At 40.1% G+C, this 22,860-nt stretch overlaps 1 protein-coding gene across 1 annotated transcript in view; it reads left to right on the plus strand.

The window, feature by feature from the left end:
* Window positions 1–598: 598 nt before the first annotated feature.
* The window catches only part of GALNT12 (polypeptide N-acetylgalactosaminyltransferase 12), a gene marked incomplete at its 5' end in the record, with an annotated part of 30,459 nt that continues 8,197 nt past the window's right edge, over window positions 599–22,860 (plus strand). Inside the window, 6 exons of the mRNA XM_010132926.1 lie at window positions 599–788; window positions 3,289–3,474; window positions 5,735–5,852; window positions 11,346–11,522; window positions 14,122–14,253; window positions 21,517–21,630. Of these exons, the coding sequence (XP_010131228.1) occupies window positions 599–788; window positions 3,289–3,474; window positions 5,735–5,852; window positions 11,346–11,522; window positions 14,122–14,253; window positions 21,517–21,630 (917 nt within the window). The remainder of the gene's footprint in view (window positions 789–3,288; window positions 3,475–5,734; window positions 5,853–11,345; window positions 11,523–14,121; window positions 14,254–21,516; window positions 21,631–22,860) is intronic.

The following is a 22,860-nucleotide window of genomic DNA, read 5'->3' on the forward strand; positions in this document are numbered from 1 at the left end:
CAATTCTAACTGTCTGTTTTATGTGACTCCATGTTTAGTCTTAGATCAAATAAACCCTGTTATACTTGTGTGCATGTTTGTGTGCATGTCTGTGATTTTAGTTACCCCGGGATCCTTTGGACCTTTACTGGAACACATATATAGATCATTTAACCTAATTTGAGCAAGTTTCGGTTGCTCCAAGGGTTACTCTTGTGTCTAGTATAGTGAGAGTTACCTGTTCATCTGTTTTTATTTGACTTATGGGACGTAAAGACAATGCTGGCATTCTGCACATGTGAATTGTGTTAAGAATAAAACTTTTACATGGAAAAAGTTTTGTACCTTCTGAGAAGCACTTAGTTTGGAAATGAATTACAGAGGCAAATAAGAAGCATTAAACTTCTTGGAAGTAACTGCGACTTGTGTCCATCCAGGTTCCATTCTTTTTCCTTGTCCTTTCTTAACAGAGACAGTGTAGCAGAATCAGAGTTCAAAATGCCGGTATCTTTAAGGTGCTGCTGTAAGTAGTACACTACTGAAAGAAGAGCTTTCTGTCACATGACGTAAACCAATCATTCTAGAACTATATTCTTCCTTTTTCATTTGTTTGATACAGAACATTTAAAGGCGGCTTTGGAAAACTATGTGGCTGGCTTACGCAAGGTGCGTCTTATCCGTGCAAATAAGCGAGAGGGGCTGGTTCGAGCCCGGCTGCTGGGGGCATCTGTGGCAAAAGGAGACATCCTGACCTTCCTGGACTGCCACTGTGAGTGCCACGAGGGCTGGCTGGAGCCGCTGTTGGCAAGGTGAGTTGTGCTCTGGGCTGGTTTTCTGCTCCGCTGCAGAAGGAGCAGAGACAGTTTGGCACAATTCTGCAGTGGAGAAATGGCTCTTGGTAGAGGATTACCGAAGGTTACGAGAATCTAGTCCCTGAGGCATTGTGTTTGTTTCCTGGCGCTGGGGAAGTGAATGGGAGTGTGGAAGATTGGGAGGTGGAGTTTTGTTTTCTCCCAAGGACTAGGCTACTCTTTTCCTTCATAGAAGGAAGAGTTTTGTTTTCACAAAGAATAATCCTCCCCCAGCTTTGAAACTACCTTGGCATAGGTGGCTACTTCTATCAGCCTGGGTGGTGGATGGAAAGATGCATTCCCTGAGACATCATCCCCTGTTGCAGATTGGAAGAGAAGTCAGTAAACTCCATCTTCCCAGTCCTAAGCTAGTCCATCTCTCTCTCCAGCTGGAGAGAGATTTCCAAAAGCATACACTATCTTGAGGCATGCGAGTCTTCCTGATTTCTAGTGGTACTTGTGTTCTCAAACTCCCCAAGTCCATTTGAAATTGTATCTGGAATAATATTTTAATTTTTTTCCTTAAAATTATAATATTTAATTTGTTTCTAAATGTCATACCGAGTATATTGCAGATAATTGTGGGTTAACTATTAACAATATTGATAGTGTGAAGAAAGGAAAAGGGATTAAAAATCAAGAGTAAGCATGATTTTAACAACTGTCCTCTGAAGAGCCAGTACCTAACTGTGGAGAGGATTCTGTCGTTTATTCACTTCTTTAGCAAACCACTAGATGGCAAACTTGAGGAAGGATTTGGATAGTTTTAAGTTCTAAATGGCCTTCTGTAAAAAGTTAGTCCTGGATGAGTCTTGGAATTTTTGCCCTTCTTGCTGCAGATGCAGACATACATCTCTAAGGGGATGTTTGCATGGCGTATCTCGACTCACGCGTATGGAAACAATGCAGCAGTGTTAGCATTTTGCAGGGCAAACATCCTTGTATTTGTAAGCTGCCTGCGCATTGTATCCTCTGGTTAATTCTTAACTTACAGAAAGTGGCTTGTCACTTAACTGATTACAGGAGCCACAAAACATTTTTACATTTTATTGGGAATTTTTTTCCTCTGTGTCTGTATCATTCTCATTGCTTTGTACATAAGTTATATGCAAGTGAGACAGGAGATGGAAATATTTGTACAAGCCCTTTTGTGCACTCTACTGAACAGGTTTTCAATGACAGATCATAAAGAAGATAACAGCTGTGTCGCATCTTCCCTCTAGCAACAAGGGACCATTTCATATTTGAGGCAGTCTTTCTCAGCTCAAACAATGCTTGTTTGGAACTGCTTCTGTTTTCTGCTGCATTTAACAACCACAAGCTGGTCTAATTCAGAGTCAGAGATCCTTGGTCAGCCTGCGGGTTTTAACTTTGAAATCCTGTGAGGAACTGGCTCCCCTCAAATGACAGATACGTTAGGTCTCTTCATTGTTTGGCAATATAACGTATTCAGTTTTTCTTCTCCTCTGGAATACCCAAATTGGAAGATGTAGGGGTAAAACAAGTACCAGCATCTTAAAGTCAATCAAGTTAGTTTTTCACTGTATGCTAGAGATGTCTAAGACTAATGTAGAGAAGATCGCTAAAGAGTGATTTAGGAGCAGAGCCTTAGCTTGAGCCCTGTGTGCTTGAAGTTAACCTCTCCTGAGAGGCCTTTGAGGAATTTGAGGTGAAGACAAAGGATTCTGTGGTCTTTTGTAAGGGCAAATGCTTTTGGAAAGGAATCCAGAAAACCCTGCATGGTACTGAGAAATGGGGGGAAGGAGTTAATCCTTGCAGAAGTAGACATGCAGGAACTGTTGTCAGCTCTGATGTATTCTTAGTATGATAAAGATCTTAACTATCAGACTTGTTGATAGATGTGTCACAATGCAGTACTATCTTGTTTCTCCTTTTTATCTCATATAGTCAGAGTTTCTGGAGCCCTCCTTCCTCTGTACTGTTGGCGATCTAATTCCTGTGTTGCATAGCTTTGTTTTTTTGATTAAGCTCATGGCTTCTTTTTGAGTTACTGTTGTAGTGCTCAGTGTAACTCTTTGCAGATGATCACAATTACAGGAACCATGAGCCTAGCTACCTTATTCACCCTTGCAGAGTGATGGTCATGCTGCTTTCTAGATATCTTCAGTGCAGCTACCTGTACAAAACAAGATGGATAGTTCTGTTGAGAACGTGGTGCTCGATGTGGCAGCCAAGCCAGGTGCTGAATCTCACACCGTCTCTCCTCACTTCCACTGACCAGGAAGATTGATGTTTGCCAGGTGCCTGCAGTTGTCCCATCCTGATGCATCCTCAGCAAGAAATCCCTGGATATTCTTGTAGCTAGCCTTTCCTTGTGTTGCAACGAGTTGAAAAGGAGCAAAACTTTGTGTTTCTCAGTGTTCTCTGTTCTTTACGGTTCTAGCTTTTGAGGGACATTGCTAATGGAAGTCACCCTTTTCTCTTAAAATCATATTAGGATTGCAGAGCAAGAATCAGCTGTCGTCTGCCCTGTTATTGATGTGATTGACTGGAATACGTTTGAATACTTGGGAAATGCTGGCGACCCACAGATCGGAGGATTTGACTGGAGACTGGTTTTCACTTGGCATGTTACCCCTGAAAGAGAACAAAAACGGAGGAAGTCCAAGACTGATGTGATCAGGTTAATTTTTATGCATCTTATTAAACCGTGAATGTTACAAGTGCTTTTGACTTCACTTGGAAATGCCAGATGCTGAAAAATATTTGAGCATATTACTACAAATCACAGATCTAGTTTATTTCCCCTTTTTTCCAAAATAGCCCCTGCTCACCATGCTCCTGAAAAAATACTGCTCTAAAAGCTGAAATGGCTGTGTAATCTTCCATGTTGCACAGGCAGTCTCTGGACTGCTGCAGGCAAACTCCCACAGATGTTTTATCAGCACACAGAAAGGTTGTAACTGATTAACTAGTACAAGAGGATGTTCTCTGTGCAAAGCGAAGAGATCTGCATTGTAAAAAATGTGTTGCGGTCACTGACAGAAAAGGGAAAAAAATCATCAACACTAAGAAGGCAAAAGTAGTTTTAAAGTCTTTATCTGTGCTGTAGTGATGGGGTGGTTCCTCGCTCTGTTTCCAAAGGTGAACCCATTTTCTTGACTTGGATGAAACAATATGTCTCTACCAACCGCAGTTTCTATGAGTTTCTAACTCACAGGAGCTCGTGAGGATGTCTTCCTTGGGGATTTTAGTTCTTTTATTTTAAGATAAGTTGCAATTAGTCAGTATTATCTGTGACTCCGAACTGCATTTTTAGGAGAGGTAAGAGTACAAAAAATGCATCTGGAAAATGGACACTGTAGAGAAAATCCTGATAGTTGAGGGTCTGCTACACTCAGTTTGGAAATTCCTGTATTTCTAGATTTTATTTAATTAGTCTATTGTAAGAAATGAAGCAGTTGTCTGGCATTTTTAACGTCACAGTTTTGTTAGTTATTGCTTTTTTTTTTGTTTTATAATGTGTTATCCTATGAACTACAACAAATACAGAATTCTCTCAGAATTTTCTCTGTCTTTTCTAGGTTGCTTTTTGTGGTGATAATACCCAGTCCTTCTCAAACATCAATGAACTTACTCTCAACTCAGAAAAGAGAACAGTTTTGTTTGTTTGTTTTTTATGGAAAAAGTGAGGCAGTAATCTAGTCCTTCTTAGCATATATTAGTCCACATCCTCCTGGGAAAAACTTTCAAAATAGAGTGTTTTTAAAGTGTTTCGTTTGGACTGCTGCAGGCAAATGATTCTCTCCACGACAATGGCATTCTAAGGGGAAAAAGATGAGGGATAAAGCTTCGTGGTAGCCAGAGGACCATGAGCTCGGCAAGTGTCTGGAGAAAGCGGCAGCAGCGCTGAAAGTGGTGTCACTGACAGCTGTTTGGAGAGACGAGGTCTGGAGTGAGACAGAAGGGCTTGACTGGTTAGGGAGTTTGGTTTTCTGTCTCACCTCCTCTCTTTCTATTCTTTGAAACAACATAATGACAGTGTTGCTTCAAAAAGATGGCTGGTGAAATTAGTTTTGACAGATTAAGAGTAACTGATCACTGCCCCTATCATTTGTTAATATTACCTCAACAGCAATTTATGAAACTCAGAAAGCATCAGCTGAATTTAGTTCCGATCTGCATTATGCACTTGGCACTTTAAAAAGGGTCATTTTCTAAAACTAAACAATTAGGAACAATAATGAACTAATTCAAGTTTATATATAAATGTGCACACTCTACGCTACTGGAAGTACATCCCCTAAATGTGCTGTTGCCCCAGGCCTTGTCTTCAGTGAGGATCCAGTCTTGGCCCCTGATTTTTCTCCCAAACATAGCAAACAATAAAAAAAAAAAATACAGATGTGGAGATCTTAGAAAAAAAATCTCTTCCAAGGGTTCTGTTTACTTAATTCTGCTCAACTGATGTCTCAGGGTTTTCCCACCTGATATTAATGGGATCAGAAATGCTGTTATTTATTACTAAGGCACAAACATACTTACTTAAGTAAGATACATAATGATATTGCACGCAGAATTTCAGTGCTGACAAATAATTCTGCTACAACAAAGCTTATTATATGTGAAAATAAGAGGGTGGTCATTCACAAACACACTGCAATTGCAAAAATTTGTATTAATGTTTCTCTTCTGATTTTATTGTTTTTATTTTAATACATTTAATACATTAATACATTGTTTCTGGTACAATATTTTACTACAAAATTAAGTCTAAATGGCCTGATTATCTACTACTTACTGATTAATGGCTGACTGGTACATTGTATACAGAAAAGACTGAGAAAATGGAAGATAAAAATACATTGTATTTCTGATTTGCGCTTCATTTCTTCAGATTTTTGCTTTTTATTCAATTCAGAGTTACCGTTCTTTTTTTATAGGTCTCCAACTATGGCAGGTGGATTGTTTTCTGTGAGCAAGAAGTATTTTGATTACCTTGGTTCATATGACACAGGAATGGAAGTCTGGGGAGGTGAAAACCTTGAATTCTCATTTAGGGTAAATAGCTCAATTAAAAGTTGCTTTTAAAAATTTTATTCTGAGAAGAAATCCAAGTTTCTTATTTCTTTCTTCGTGCCCTTTCAGTTATGAGGTAGCTGTAATGTAAAGAAGTGTTAAGAAGAGAATATTTTGGGAGGTGTTTATATGAATCTGTTTTCCTTGTTCTCAGACTCTAGTATAGTTATATTTTCACTCAGAATAGCCATTTTGAAACAGCTTAAAAAATAAGTCTTTTGTTTTGAATGCCAGTATGAAATGTAATTAGTGGTGTGATATTAGTGGATGAAGTTTACATTCTGTGATCATTGGAAAGAAATGTTTATAATGCTTTCATGTGACTCTGGAGCTCTCGCCGTGGTTGTTGGAGTGAGCAGGAGGCAGCTGGCAGCGGTTACCAGTGGGGCGAAGTACAAGTCAGCCCCTTTAGGTTTTGAAGGCTTTATTCTGTTTTTCTTCAGGAAAAGTTCATATAAAAGTCATAAAAGGAGATGGGGAAAAGTCTCCAGAAAGTGTAGAGCTGTATCCTACCGAAGGGTAGACCAGTGCTCAGTCGTGAAGCAGATAGCCAGCTGTGCTGGAAAGGAAAGGATTTATGGCAGGTGAAGAGAGAAGAGATACACAAGACAGTCCAAACTGATCAGCAAAACAGTCTTGTCCTCCTCAGCTCCACTGTTACCTGTGCTGTTGCTGATTCTCACTGAGATTCCCACTGAGCCTGCCTGTGGTTTGCCCCACACCACCCTTAGCTTGCTGACACAGTGCACTGGTGGTGTAAGAGGTACAGTGCATGGAGTTCACAGCTTAGTATCCTGGATTCCCCTTGCTTTTTCTGGTCATCATCAGGTATGTTTTATGGTCATATTTGCATCTCTGTGTGTCATTGGATTGTGGGAGAGGAGGGTTGGTGGGTTTGTTTTGTTTTTTTACCAGGTGACAGAAGATTTCAGGGATTAATAAAGACTCAAGGTCAGGTTGAATGGGACTTCAGGCAACCTGATCTGATTGAAAGCTGTCCCTGCCCATGGCAGGGGTGTTGGACTAGATGGTCCTGAAAGGTCTCTTCCTAACCATTCTATGATCCTAAATAGTATCTTGATGCTACAAAACCACTCTCTTGAGAAAGGAAGCATCACCAGACTGTCTCTCATGAGATGTCTGCCTGGTAACCAGAGAAATATGGAATCTTCCTGGTTGCTGTTTCTGTCTCCTGCTGCCTGTAGTGCAGAAATCCTAGCAGAGAGGGCACAGAAATAAGGAAGGAAAAGGGTTAGGGAGGATAATAAACACAGATCTACAGTTGACATGGTTTCTCTCTGGAGAAGTGTTTCTCAGCTGATATTGGTGTTTGATCTGAATTCATGAACACATAGCACACTTGTCTTAGTCGGTAAATTCAACAGGTCTCTGCTTGCAGTGGCCAGCTGTCCTGGTTTTGCTGGGACAGAGCCATAGGCCAGCCATGGTACCTAGGCTGTTGGCAGTTTTGAGTCAGACGGAAGTTTAGCTGGAAGGGGCAAAAGCCGGAGCAGCTGATCTGAGCTGGCTCACCGGTGTATCCCAGACGTAAACACCATGCTCAGTATAAAGGGGGAAGTTCGCTGAGGACAGGGGCTTTTCTCCGCCTTTTGCTGTTAATGGTTGCTATCCCTGAAGTGGCTCACTTACCATTCTGCTCCTGAGGACCATTTCCATTTTATTGTGACTGCCATACATTCACTGAGCTGAGTATGACTTTATACACTTTATATTGACATTAGTATTAATATTGGTTTTGCTGTTTCATTAAACCTGTTTTCATTTCAGCTCTCCTGTTCCAGATCCCTCTTCTCAGCTGGGGAGGGGTCATTCAGTAATAGAACAACTGCTGTAGTTTAGCCCTAGATATAGGCTAAATGTAGACACCAGCGAATGTGCCTGAGCATGTTAATTTTACTAGTGGGGATTGCCAGTTGGATCTGGGCCTTTGGATCAAAATTGTGCACCTTATGCTTTCTTCTATTTGATTTCAAACTCCTGTACTCATGCTTCCTACGGCGAAGGTTTTTGTGGAAGACATCAGAGTGCTATGACGCTCTTTAACTGTTCTTCTGGTTGCTCACAGTGCTGAAGAAGATCAAGAAGGATAAATCAGTGTTAATTCTGTTGTCTCCGTGATTTCTAGACGGAGATTTGAAAGATCTGAAAGTTAGGAGCAGGGATACCGAAAAACACTGTAAATTAATTCATTGTTCTTCTCGTCTCTGAAAACACCACCCTCTCCTGATGACATGAAAGGACTTGTCCTCAAGCCTCCTCTGTTTTTGTACTTCAGTTATTCTACACTGAAAAAATTCTCTGTGGTTTCGAGAGGCACAACAAGGACAAAGCTTTGGCTAAAAGCATGATGACTAAGAGATGGAGACTGTGTGCTGAATGCAGGATCGAGTCAATGTACCTTGATTTCAAAGTGGTAATGCTATTTGGCTGGATAAAATTTCACTTCATGGACATAATGGGCATTGAAACTCCTTTATATGAAGGACAGAAATCAATCCCTTTCATCTTCCCTCTCCTGTGTGTGGAGTGAGGGGAACCTGGTTGTAGCTTCCTCCCCACCCGTCTCTGCTCTTGGTCCTGCTATTGGCACTGCAGTGTAAGTTTGGTTTTGGGGATCATCACTTCATACACCTGCAGTCTGTCCCTGCCACCATCACAGCATGAGCAAAACGCATGCAAGTGCAAGAAAACCAAATTATTTACTGCTAAATCCTTTCTTCTGTTGGAAATTTCATTGCCCTTGAGCCTGGATGATATGCCTCTGATGGCCTGAGGTCTTCTCTTTTTTGATCTTTTTTTGTAGTGTTTCTTTTTGTCTGGATTGGGAAATCTGTCTGGTGACAGAAGCAGCCAGTATGGGTTTGCGTGGCTGGGGAGGCTCCTCTGCCCACCCAGCTCCTAGCAGATCATGCAGGGTGGCTTAGCCTCAAGCCAGAAAGCAAAATTGTAGCAGAGACAGTGGCAGGAACAGAGTATTTTCCATAGTTTGCCTTTGTTCAGGAGGCCACATCCTTTTTAGATTTTTTCTATTTCTTCCAGAAAGACCTGAAGTGTTAGAGTGGAGGCGGTAAAGCTCATAGAGGTTTTTCCTGTTGAGCACTGGGTCAGTTGTCCAGAGACCCTGGCAGGGACAGGGATCCTGAGGTGAGATCTGACCATTTACTGTAGCATTATCTGTCTCTGAAAAGAAAAATTAACGATACATGCATCAAGGTAAAAGTAAAAAGGAATGTCACCTTGTTTTCTTTTTGTGGTGAAGGAAAAAGCATGCTTTTATAACAAGAGCTGCGAAGTAGCCTGAGCTAGTAAAGAACATATTTCCATGCATATGAAATGGAAAATATACATGAAATCTAGTGTGCTTCTCTGTTACAGAGGGTTGAAATACCTCTATGGGAGAATCTTCTCCAGAGTCACTTCTTTAGGATTTAGTAGTCAATCAGCTTTGATTTCTCTATTGAGTTCCTTGCTTTATTTTACTGTTGTTCATTTATACCTAATTTTATACAGAGGTCAAAATGTTTTCCATTAAAATAGAAATAAATAAACCTTTTGAGGAATTGTTTAGCTGAAGTGTATTTAATTTTTGTTTGTAATAGGAAGACAAGAAGTTTTGAACTGTTTTATTGAAAGGAGCAGAATTTAATGAGCATTTGGTTGCCTGGCCACCCTGTTTTTTAGAGAAATTCAGAATTTTAGTTATTGAAAAAATCAGCTATTCTGCAATCCTCTTTTTGGCAGCAGTTTAACAAAGGTATGGTCAGTCTGGTTTGCTCCATTTAAATCAGACTTTATCACAGAAGAGTGGAAGAGTGTCATTCCTTCTTAATGGTACATTTTTACTTCAGTACTTTTCATGGTCTGTTCCTCATATCTTGTTTAAAAAGACTGATCAAAACAGTAATGATCAATTAAAAAATGCTTATATGGAATATAACAGAAATGGATATTGATAACTTCAATAGATTTAATGGCACTTAATATTTGCTGACAAATAGATCTTGGGTGATAAATTTCAACTTTATAAAAGAAATCATGGATATAGAAACAATAATTTATTTACTAATAATGTATTGTGCCACATGTAATGGTCTGATGTTGTTATCCAAAACCAAATCAACTGAGACAACACTCACTAGTTTCTAAATTAAGAAATTTGAGAGAAATCCTAAGTAACTTAACGCCCCCCACGTCCCCAGCCAAACCCCTCAAAACAGAAACAAACAAAAAAAAGCCAAACATTCAAAAAACCCCACTCTGAAGACAGATGTCCATCTGGTGTGTGCTGAAAGCCTTCATCTGCAGTGACTTTCTGGAGGGGAATTAGCTCACTGGAGTGCCAATTCGCAAAAAAAAATTCTATGGGAAGTGTGTTGGAGCCATTGGTGATAGCCTTAAGCCTGTCTAAGTGCAGCAGCATATCCTGCTTTTCCTCCCATCTGACAATTTCAGGTACCTGTAAGAAACAGGTTGTCTGCCATATTGTCCTTAGTATTAAGTGGAAAATGTCTAGCCGTGCTTTCCATTCAGTACATCACAGTGGCTGGGTGGGTGAGCTGCCAGAAGTCCACAGTTTTCAAATGATATGAGAATAATTACAAAAATTTGCACAGAATTCTGAGATTAGTGTCCTTGCTTGGTCGTCATGTATGGGCTTTATCTTCAGGGCCATGTATTTCTTGACTTGGAGATCCAGAGGCGTGAGGTTAGAATGAGTTTTGCCAATTCCACACCCAGGTTCAAGTACTTTCCTGGACAGCAGGTTGGAATATTGCTCTTGATAGGAGAGGTTGTTACACTAATCTTGGTTGGAAGCACCGTAGGTCAGTTACAGAATTACTTTGCTTTTTCTTTTCATGTCTTGGGTTCTTTTTGCAGCTTTTCAATGAAAAAAGGTTAGTTATATTTTATGATCAGGCACCCATACCTCTCTTCTGAAGTGGTGAAAATAGACAGGGAAACACAACCTTTCTCAAATAATACGATGAGCTTACGTGGATTGTTAAGTCTACTTTCCTGCAGAATAAAAGACTGATTTCTTGTGGTAAGAAATCAGCCATTGGTTTTTTTGGGGAAACTGTTCATATGACTGATTTGGACTAGAAACACGGCTCTCTTGTTAATAACACCTGTATTACTTGAATTCTAGACCACAGTTAGACCTGCAGAAATACTGTGGGCTGTTTCTTACCATGCCCTTGGACAAAGTAAAGATAAGAAAGGGATAATTGTACACCACATAAAACTGGAGATGGGGTTATCATCTAGTTATTCCTAGTGATTTTTCTGAGTTCATAAGGATGTCATTTACTGTCATCAAACATTGTATGTATTGCTTATAGTATGCTGTGATGTTCTTGAGGAGGTATTTTCTTTGGAAAGACTTTTTTTTACTGTATCTTTCTGCTTGCAAAGATTCACATTAATGATGCGTAATGTCAAATCTTTGTTTAGATATGGCAGTGCGGAGGAAGTCTTGAGATCCACCCTTGCTCACATGTAGGTCACGTTTTCCCCAAACAAGCTCCGTACTCACGGTCCAAAGCTTTGGCAAACAGTGTGCGTGCAGCTGAAGTGTGGATGGATGAATATAAAGAAATTTATTACCACCGAAACCCACATGCTCGCCTGGTGAGTTCAAGTCCATTGTTCTTGGAATTTCAATAGAATTTGTCTTCAGTGAAATAACTATTAATTTAGCTAATATTTAACAAGAAGTGATTTTTATGTTTATTTCTTATTTCTTCTGAAACTTGTTCCCAAACACAGGAGAAGTGTATATAATTCTTAATTCCATGGGAAAAAGAATCAGAAATTCTCTAAGACTAGGAGGTGGCTTGTGTCAGTATTCAATGAATGAATAAATGAAAGAATAAAGTTAAGCAAGGTGATCCAAATAAAGAGAAGCTGTTTAGCCTAAATGTGCACTTCTATGAAACAACCGATACAGGTATCTATCAATAAAGAATTACAGAAGAGACACACAATTAACAAATGCTAATCAACACAGTTTAATGCACTAGATCTTTAAGTGAACGTCATGGTAATAATGTTTAGCAAAATTACCTATCTTGTGATAATTCTAAAACTTTGAATGTAGACAAAATGGATTTTTCAGTTTGATTTACTGCTGCACAATGCTTGATTAAAAAAAAAATCAATATTGCAAAGATTAATTAAAGTCAGTTAAAATCAGTCCTGGGAAACTAGATGAAAATGTTCCATATAAAAAGTTTGAATTACCAGTTCTGTAGTGGTTTCTTTTTTTTTTTAAGTTAGTATTCTTATTTTACACGAGGAAGAAAATGCAAGATCATTTGTTTGCAGAATTTTTCAGGAGATACAAATGCTATGGAAATTGAGTAGGCCAGAACAGTAAAGCAAATTCATAGCTTGGATATATTTATTGTGAGGGGCCTGTGAGGACTCTGTAGGCTGGAAGACAATAACACCAAAATACCTTCACATTGTCTAGAAATGACTTATGGGAAGCTCTGGCACAAAGTCCAGAACTCAGGCGTAAAAGAAATCACTCTGTGCTGTTGCTTGTTTCTGAAGGTGCTTTATCTGCCCAGGCTCTTCTTTTTGCATGGCAAGTTTTCTGAGTGCCTGCTTTCTGGTTTTTGTGTGGGGAGAACTGCTCTGTGGTGAGCTGCTGGGCACCCACCTCTGGGTACGCCAGACCAGAGCCTAGGGACCAGGCAGGGGGACAGGGGACTCCCCCCACGTTTGAGTGGCCTATCCCAACAGATGTGCTGGGGGAAACAATGCCCTTGGAACCATTAGGCTTCTAAAAGATAGGTTGGAGGACACCGGCAAAGCTGCATTTGCTTAGCTTCCATCTCGTGTTCCTTTGGATTAAGCTGGGTGATTAGATTATTGCAGTCCACACATTTGTAATAATTGTTTTACTTTAACATCATAAAAGCCATTTAGGTTTTATTATTAGAGTCTGGCTTTGACAGAAATAAGGGCTTTGCGTATCTGAAGACAGGAGCTCACAGGCAATGCCAGGCTGGTTCTGCTTGTCATATGCAAAGAGAAAACAGCAGTAAATGCTGACAATTTTCCTTGTAAAGTTCTGGGCAGCTGATGTCCGTGATGACAGAACTTGAAGGATATTATTATTAGGACTTTAAAGAATATTTGTGTGTTAATTTTGGAAGTTTTGCATATTGGCTTATTGTAACACAGCAGGTGTAAGCTGAGACTCGTGTGGTTTTTTGCATGTATCAAAGCTGCTGCTGAGGCACTCTGGTTTCCGTAATACTCTGTGCACCACTTGTTGCAGCGGTTGAGTTCAGACCCTTTTGCTTCATCTAACTGAAATATTCAGTTCCATAGCATAATGGAAAAATGATTGATGCTATTGCTGCAGAACTTGGTTCCATAAAATTTCACGTCAAGATTAATGTTCAGACCTCAGAGCTAATGTGTCATGCTGTTTGTTTATTCAAGCAGGCATCTCTGCCTCTTGTCTTCTATCTGGTTTGTGTTTTCAGTGGTATTTCCACAACTTTGAGAAAGTATACTTCTGGTTCGATGAAAGAATGTGTCAAGTGACCTGTAAAAATCTGGAGGCTGCAGACGGTATCTCATGCCTGACTGTCTGAAGTCCCTAGTCAATATAAAGATAGATTTTTTTGAAGACAGACATGAAGAGATGTGAACTCAGCTCCAATCTATAGACAGGGAAAGGTCTGCAATGAAAGCTTTTCTCTGGAGGTTTAAGATTTCATACTCCCCACCCCCCCAAAGCTATGAAGTTCAAAGGAAACATTAGCAGACTTTACAAATTTCATCAGTGAAGTGTAAAACTGTCTGTATGGGTAATTTGCAAATGGATGGTGGAACAATTTATAGTTCTCAAGATTCACTGCTTTTGGGATTTCCGATTATCCAGGTAACAGAAGCTTTATTTTCCAATATGCCTTCTCAGTTCCCAGAAATCTGTATTCAGGGACTTCCTTATTTCTAGACTTGGGTAGTTTTCTCAGATGAATCTCTTCTAGAATAATTTGAAGTTTTACGTGCACCATTCCAATTCTTTTTTGTCAGGATAATGAAATCAAATCCAGCACCCAAACATGGGGATTTTTCCTGGCTATGAAAGTCCTACTCATCACTTGAGCATATGGTTCCTAATAAGGTACACAGATAATTCAAAACAGAGCATCTGTTCTGGTTGGGGTATTTTTAATCTTTTTTTTTTCTTTTTTTCCCCTTTCAGGAACCATATGGAGATGTGACAGAAAGAAGACTCCTTCGAGAGAAGCTGAAATGTAAGGACTTCAAATGGTTCTTGGAGAACGTGTACCCAGAGCTTCATGTGCCCGAGGACAGACCAGGCTTCTTTGGAATGGTACGTGGCAGCTGAGAAGTGGCCTTCTTGTGGGTCTCTGAGGTCTGCTGCTACTCAGTAGGAAGGGGGTTTTTTATGCCAAAATCTGTTTGGGATTTTGGTAGAATTCAGTTAGAATTGATAGGCATTAAAATGTGTTTTCTTTCAGAATCTTTATTCTAGGGGATGCTGTTTATGAAGGAGTTCTCTGAGAGGGTAGGGGAACAGGTAATGTTGCCATGGATTACACCTGCCAAGTGACATCTTGGCAGTGTTAAAGGCAGGAAAGGTGACTTTTTTATTTCTTGAAATGTTGCGTAGCAAAAAAAGAGAGCACCAAATTGTTTTAGTTTTCAGTTGTCAGCTTGAAAATAGAAAGACTATGCTTTGAAACATGTATTTGCACATTTTATCTGATGAGAGCTATGATGTTCTGATGATGGGAAAGAGAGCTGTTGCTTATGTGCCTCCAGATCTTACAAGATTCTGTATGTCAAACCCAAAATGTTAATTTTTAATCTGTAGGTCACTGTAGACCAGCACAGATTCACATGCAATTTTCATTGGTTCAGTATCAGAATTCTCTTCTCCTTTTTCAAGAGCCAACAGCTTTCTATGCTGTTTGCAGCTTACAAATAAACTACAGCTCCATGTATATCACATTACTGTAATCTCATTTAGAAGGGATGAAGGCAGAGATGAAGCAGCAAATACCTGCTCCTTCTGAAAAATCAGCAGATACCTGCTATGTGTCTTTAGGAAGATAAGACTGCACCTTTCTACCAGGCAAAGATGTATAAAACACCTTCCTGATTACCAGTGCTGCATTGATTTAGAAGTACTTTTGCTGATAACTCGATCTCTTTGCGGTTCTAGTGAAGCTGCATTCCCACACCGCTGCATTGCATCCGGCCACTATCACAACAGTGTCCTGCTGCCTTCTGCACTTCAGTTACTCAGCCTCTGCTGGATCTCCTTCAGTGGAGGAAAACATCTGATTGCTGTGGGCATACAGAACATTCAGGAACCAAGTCTCCCTGTGGTCTTCCCTAAGAGCTTTGTTACCTGTTGAGTGAAAAAGATCCTGGTGTGGAAGTGCCACGGTTTCCCGTAGGGAGCTGTATTTCCCATGGGGAGCTGTAGAAACTCCCGTAGGCAGCGCGTCAGTTGACAGCAAAGCCCTTAGGAGCCTCAGAGAGTAGTCACTCTCCTTGGTTTGTCTGAGAGCTTGCACTTGAGTTGGTATCTCTGATCACTGTCATGAAAGATCATACCCACCGTTGTACTTAGACTTCAGTATACCAGTTTGTTTTCTGTTTTTTCTGTATCGCTAACTAACAAGGTCAGAGACAACTGAAGCATTAAGATATTGTAAAACTTACCTTCCAGGAGCATTTCAGCAAGCTTATCCTCCCCTCCACCTCCATCCTTTGCCCTCCAAAAAAATCCTAGGCTGGTGGAGGTTGGTAGTACTTCAGCCTCCTGGGAAGGGGAAGGGATTTGTGCAGTTTCTTTCACGATTTAACTGGATGTGTCACGCTCAGGAAAGGTGTTGACAATACCTAGAAATAATAATTCTTGTTCAGAGCTGCTTGAGGTATCTACGGTGTAATTTAGGTGTGCTCTGTATATTCGTTAAAAACAATTCTTCAGTGCTGTCATCTAGAGCATAATAAGAGCACACCTTTTTTTGGCAGGAAGAATTTAAAATGTGATTAGAGTTACACTCTAAAGAAAGTGACAGTGCAAAACTGACACCTACTGATTCAACTGATTTGTGGATATTGAGTCCCATCTGCTGACTTCAGTGAATCATTGATCATGTTCTTTAGCCTTAGTTGTGTAGTGCTTCCCTGGTTCACAGAAATACTGTGTTTAAAAGTGTCGGCTTTGTTAACAGCTCAGCTTAGTGTGAGGTTGTTTAATTGTTTGAAGAGATTGCAAAGGGATATGAGGATTTCTCCCTCCCTTGAGAAACTGTACGCTGAAGTTGAATTCTAAGATTACCCATAGGTCAGCCATACGTTACTGAAAGAAATGCAAGATTTATTAGTACCGTGCACTGACAACTAGATGCTTGTGCTAAAATTTTTCTCCTGAGATACAGAAAAGTTTTTACTGTCTGTACTAAGCTGGGTTGTCTAAGAGGTTAGCTGCCTAAAACTTCACCTAAACATGCAGAATTTTGAATATTTTTGCCTGAGCTATGTTTGCATTCTTTTGAACTTCCTCAGGCCTAGAAATGAGGGAAATACCACTCCTTACTAGTAAAGTGGTTTATCTAGAAGGTCTTTAAAGGTCCCTTCCAGCCCAAACCATTCTGTGGTAGTATGATTTTGTCTCCTTACTTGGCTCAAGCAGCTGCCATTTTTAAGCCATACGGTGCCTCTGGGAGCTGTACAAGCACTGTGTTTCTGGTCCTTGGGCTCCAAGTAGCTTTGGAACTTTGTGTTGGCCATGAACTAAACATTTTGACTTTGATTTATTTTTATTTTACTTATTTATTTATTTTTGTGGGAATGAAGCTTGTAAGCATTTAGTGGGTTAAAATAATATGTTTCCGGAAAGGCTGATAATCCCTTCTAGATTCTTGCGTAGAGCACTGATGCCTCGCTTTTTCTGGTGTAGCATCTGATTTGGCCATCACTGAATATACACTTAGCAGTGTCCTGTACTTGTGCTTCAGTGGGTGTGAAGTCTTAAGACCTGAACCTCAGGTCTGTCTGCTGTGCAAATCGTGCACCCAGATAGCCCAGACTAGGGCTGCTCACAGGTGTTAGATGCCTTGGGGAGCGATGGTGTGGGCACCTTGAGGGACTTCATCTTGTGTTTAATGGTACTGTGACATTTTGCATTGTGCAGGTAGGTGAAGGCAGGGGAGCTGGGCAGTACTGTCATCTCGTCTTGGTATTGGTGACTGGAAATGCATGGCTGCAAAGCAGGGGAACAGTCGGGGTTCCTCTCCCCTCTAAGGTGCACTAAGTATAGCCAGCATTCAGGGAGCGTATCTGAGGATAAAGGTCGTAGTCAGTCGGTGAATTTGGCCTTGAACTTGGCATCCAGATTGCTTTTAAAAGACAATGTTAACACAACAATCAGAATTTTATCTCCTTTTCTGTAAGTTTGATCACTTGGCATTGAGACCATATATTCTGATACAAGAAGTTTTCCTTAGTTCTTCTCAAACGGTTTCCAGCTAGTCTTTCTTCCAGCTGAATGTGAAGCAGCTAAGCTGATAGATGCCTATCGTGCCTATGTAGCTGATGGCTCTTTTCACTGCCTGTGCTTGGAGGCATCTATGACTGAAAGGGTTGGGAGATCAAAAACTTGAAATTTTTCTGTTGGCACCTTCCTTTTTCCCCCAAGATCGTCTTGTCTTGAATGAGTTTCCAAATACTTAGTCACAATTTTCTTTTAATTTTGACCAGATACAACCTTAAAAAAAATGGGCAAGAAAGATTTTTGAGTCTTTATGAAGAATATTGCTGTCACGTGAAAGAGACCATTTTGTAAATTATTTAAATAACACATGATATATGTGGACAGGCTTACAGAAGAAGAGATCTTAGCTGTGTGGTTTAAGTTATGTAGTCAAAAAGACTATTGTATGTCTGGTGTTACAAGATCTCAGATATACCTCTCCTAGGGTATACCTCTAAAATTGCATTATAATGCAATTTGTATAGCTGCCACTTGAATTGGTGCTGAAGGTTATGGCTGACTAGACCTGGAGATCTGATGCCGATCACAGGAAAATATGTACCACTGAGCAGGTTGTACAGCCTCTGAAAGCCTGAGACAGACTTTTAAAAAGAAAGTGGGAGAAGTTCAAGTGTCCGGTATTAATCGCAAGTGAACACACCATGACTTGAGACACATGCTTGTACGTTCTTGAGCCTCGCAGAGAGAGGCTGGGGTGAGCAAATGAATTTCAACAACAGTGTCTCATCATCGATTCCTTCAAAGGATCTTAGTCATCAGTGTTGTGACACCATTTCAGCATTGCACTAACAGAAACCTGAGGATATTTACAATTTTTTTTTTTTTTTTCGAAAAGTGTGATATGAAAGTGCATACACTCAGTAAAATCATTCCCTGTGACTGCTTGGATTACCTCTGAGGTAAAAGCTTACGCCTGGTCAGTACCATGAAACTGTTGGCTTGCTACAAATTCACATCTTACTATGTTCCACGGTATCATTTGCACATACCACTAATGCATCAGCACCAGTGCCACTGTGGCAGAATAAAGAGGATTCTGATCTATTTTGTGGATGAAGAGAAAAGTTGGCTGTGCTCCACTGGCCATATCTATCCACTAATATAATGGAGTTTTAATGTCAAAATTTTTTGTTGATGCTTTGCTTACAGTTGTATGAAATGGATTTTACCTTAAAAACCCTCAAAACCTAAGAATTATTTACAGAATACCACCTGTCTTGTGTCATTATATGCAAGCGTCCAGATGTTAGGACAGAACAGAGTTAAATTTCTCAGAGCAGTAAGGGATAAATTGCTGTTTATTACCTGTCTCAGTCTCCAAACAGAGGGGTAACTACATGGCATTGTAGAGGTCACCTGCAACGTTTCAATAGGAGCTGAAGGTAGAAAGATGCAGCCAGTAGTCCTGCATGGGCAGAACTTTTTTAGAACTGAACTATATGTTTTAATGGCAAGGTGATCAACATTTTTTCTTGCTTCTATTTCTCTAATGCAGCATTCTGCAAAAGAATTAAGGTAAGTCATGGAGAAAATTTTGTTCTTATTGCATGACTTGATTATGGTGGTTATGGGAGCAAAGATAGCTTCAGAAATGGATGATTACTGCTTTGATAGAGCTGTTGCATGTAAAAGGAACTTAAACTGTGTATTTTTATTTAACAAGAGAAAAATATTACTTTCACAAATTCTTTTGATTTTTTTTATGCCTTGGAACAGAGGGTAGACTTTTTTTGTAATAAATGGTGCTTCAATCAGATTTTCAAATCTGATTATTATCAAATATTTCTAATTTCAGACCAAGTCACTTAACAGCTTGGTTTGCACTATTCTCACAGATTAGGTCTTCAATATCTATTAGGCTTCCTGATGAAGTGTGGGTATAAAAGGACATCTATTGATGTCTTATAAAACAAACTTAAAAGAACCAGGTTGAAATATGGATCATGTACATTTAGGAATATGTCTGCATGTTTCAGAAGCATTTATGCATGAAAGAGAAAAATGAGAGAAGACGTGGTGGAATCTTGGGGGTACAGTCTCGGTACAGTGCTTGGTTTTTTTGTCTGTATTTGGGCATTGTGTAACATGTAGGAGAGTTATTGTAGTCCAGGTGGTGCATGGCATTTTAGAACAGGTTATTTAAAATTGCAGCCCACAAAAAGGAGCATGTGCTGGGGACTGCCAGCAAAGAGAGCACGCTTGGAGCAGTAGTGAAAGCACTGGGATGTCTGGAAGGGCATCACAGACAAGGGCTTTGCTGAGTTTATCTTCCCTTGGAGCCAGTAGACAGTCAGGCAAAGTCATGCATTGTCGAAGATACTAATGAGAGACACTCTGATCCTGAGGACAGCCACTGTCTGAAACCGTTTTATGATTTTAGAGGAACAATTACCATTTTTAAGTGATTATGACTTTTAAGTTGTCATTTCTTGATGTAGAATGTAGAAACATGATGAGCTTATTGTTTGGTTTATGTAATTCCGTGGTAGTGTTAAAAATCACCTATAAGCAACACTTTTTTTTCCTGTAAGTGTAATTCTTGCCTAGTGTTGTGAAGGTAAACAAAATGTCTTCTTTTGACAGCTTGGGGAGGGGTTTAGAGCATTCCCATCAAATCAAGCAGTGCTTTCTGTAGAAAGGGTGCCCGGGGGTATTGCTTTTGCTTCTGGTAAACTTGGGCACTAAAGCTAAGAATGAATTTTGTCATGCACCAAATTCAGATGTCCTTTTTCCTGTACTGAAAAATTACACAAAATGCACAGTGGAAACATGTTCAGAGGGGAATTAAGAGGCGAAACCTGCAAGGGTAGGGCTTCAGTCCCACATTTATACATTTGGCTCTGACAGGAGTGCCTCACAGCCACAGCTGCCCTGCAAGGGGCCCCAAGCCATGGCAGCTTGATGGTCCTCCCTAGCCACCCAATTATTGGTGTTGCCTTGGGCTGGCAGGCCAGGCTTGCAGAGTGCTGAGAGCCTGGCTGTCTTTCAGCAGGGGTGGGCACAAAACAGTGGAAAGAAGACACTGAGTAGCAGTAAAAGTAGAAGTTGGGAAAGCAAAATATATGTAGAACATAAGTATTTAATTTTCCAACTTGTTGATTTGCTCTGTGGTGGATTTTGGTCCTGCAGGTTTGTATTGATTGTTTGGCTTTAGCCTTCTGCAATCCCTTCGTGTTCATTCATTCTCCACATTAAGAACTGAGGATCCCATTATCGTGACTAGGGACGAGTGGTGAAATTACACCTTGCTGAAGCTAACTCTTCTGAGATTTACTCTGCTTATTCTTTTTGTCTGTGGTATAATTGCACTCAGTAACAGCGGTGTTCAGATGGAACCTGTTTTGCTCCATGTAAGTGGCTAGTACTAGGAGTCAGTAGTTGTTATGACATTGTTTGAGTTATTTTCAGTTACTTTTGCCTCCTGAATACTTAAATGCAAATCTTTGTTAATTAACCTGATGTTTTTAAAATCAGGTAGCAGTATTTTAAAATTTAGTCTAAAAGTTATGCACCTGTTGTGTCAGAAATCAGCAACACTAGTAAAGAATGTTTAATATCACACCTCGTTCCAAAGATATACCTGACCCACTTTCATGATTTCTGGTCTTAAAATCTGCCTGCTTGTTCAGCCTCAAGAAGGTACTAAAGAGGACAGATCCTTCTAGCATCTCCTACTTGACAAACTGAGAAAACTATGTAGTGTAGTCGTCTTTTCGTGAGAAAATTGAACAAGTAGATCCTGGGGGGAAAAAGACATGGCAGACTCTTGTTCTGCATGAGTTGCTGTTTTGTTGGGTTTCAACACTGCTTTTCATAGTTCCTACCTACTTCATTTGCAAATACACTGGAAAATGATTCTTAGGAGAAGCCAATGCCCAAAGTCAGGATGGTCCCAACAGTTTTATTTCACATTAGTCAGCGAGCTGTTTCCATTGGATCCATTTGATCTATTCCAGTTAATTTGCACCAGCTCTGGGCTATAAACCTCAGAGGTGGGTGTAAAGTGACTACAGAGTATCTTGCTTACTTTAATACTTCAAAATATTCTTTTGTTTTGATTAGCTGAAGAATAGAGGAATGGCAAACTTCTGTTTCGACTATAACCCTCCAAATGAACATCAAGTAACTGGACACAGGATCATACTGTACCCATGTCATGGCATGGGACAAAATCAGGTATGATTCATGTTTTATTTTGGTTTGAATAACATTATGCTTGTAATGTAAAAAAGTCTGGTAAGGGCATTGCAGTAGGGCTGAGAGAATATGTTGCCAGAGAGGTGATTCTTGCACTGAATGCTTTTACTTTTGATGTATCTTCAGGTCAGATTTCCTTTGTTCCGAAGATGTGTCTACTCAGACCAGGGAATTTATGCATACCTTAACTATTCCTTTCCAGAGAGCTCATTAGCAGGGATTAATAGCACAGCAGTGCAGCTACAGTGCTTATAGGCCAGTTTTCACTCATCTCCAGCTGGTCGTGGACAGACACACTCTGAGCTTTTGTTTATCCATGTCTCCAAAGTCCTTAATAACATTGCAAGCCTCACCTAGTTCTGCCTGTGCCTCTCATTGTGCCTCTACCTCTTGGTGCTTGTCCACCTGCACAAGAGGTTTTGGACTGCACCTTCTCCTGTACGCCACTCTACAGAAACATCCTCCTGGGCTTGGGCTCCAGAATCCTGGAGAGCAGGGATCCGCTCTAACACTTACTCTTGTTGTCTTGGTTTTAACCGTTGAAGCTGAAAATGTTTGCTGGTGTCTTTCTCCGTGCTGACTGAAACTGTGTGCAGCAGTGGTTAGTTATGATACTTACAATGCTTTCTGTGTAATGCTGTGGTAGAAGTGTTGTGGCGCATCGGGTGCTAATCTACAATGGCTGTTCTGGACACCTTCTAGAATTGGGCTGTGGTGCTTGATGTGAGGCATTGCCTATCTAGCTTAACTTTTGGCTTCTAAACCAAATTAGACTATATGGTGTGGGGAAGGGTGGAGAAGTATGTAGGGTCTTGTTGAGAGTAAGTACATAACTGTGTGACAGTTTGGGTGGCTTGACAGTTTGGGGTTTTTTTAAGGAAATTAATCCAAACATTCAGTTAGGAAAGGAAAAAAAAATTTGGAAAAGAACCAGAGATGTGGCAGATAAACAGCGTATCTGTTACTTTTCTGAACTGTGCTTTAAAAACCATAAAAGCTCGAAGAGTGAAAAACAAGTCTGTACTGAGGAAGAAGCTTCTAGTATGAATTGCATCTTAAATGAGAAAATGAAAACAAACAACAGTCTGAGCACTGCACTTCAGATCTGAAAAGGAAGTAGATTTGTTTCTGATAAAAAGTTTATTGCCTTGCATATTAGAACTATTATTTAGTTTATTTATTAGTTTATGTCTAGATTATGTCTTAAAT

Source organism: Buceros rhinoceros, unplaced genomic scaffold, assembly GCF_000710305.1.
Source record: "Buceros rhinoceros silvestris isolate BGI_N320 unplaced genomic scaffold, ASM71030v1 scaffold16093, whole genome shotgun sequence".
Taxonomy (NCBI): domain Eukaryota; kingdom Metazoa; phylum Chordata; class Aves; order Bucerotiformes; family Bucerotidae; genus Buceros; species Buceros rhinoceros.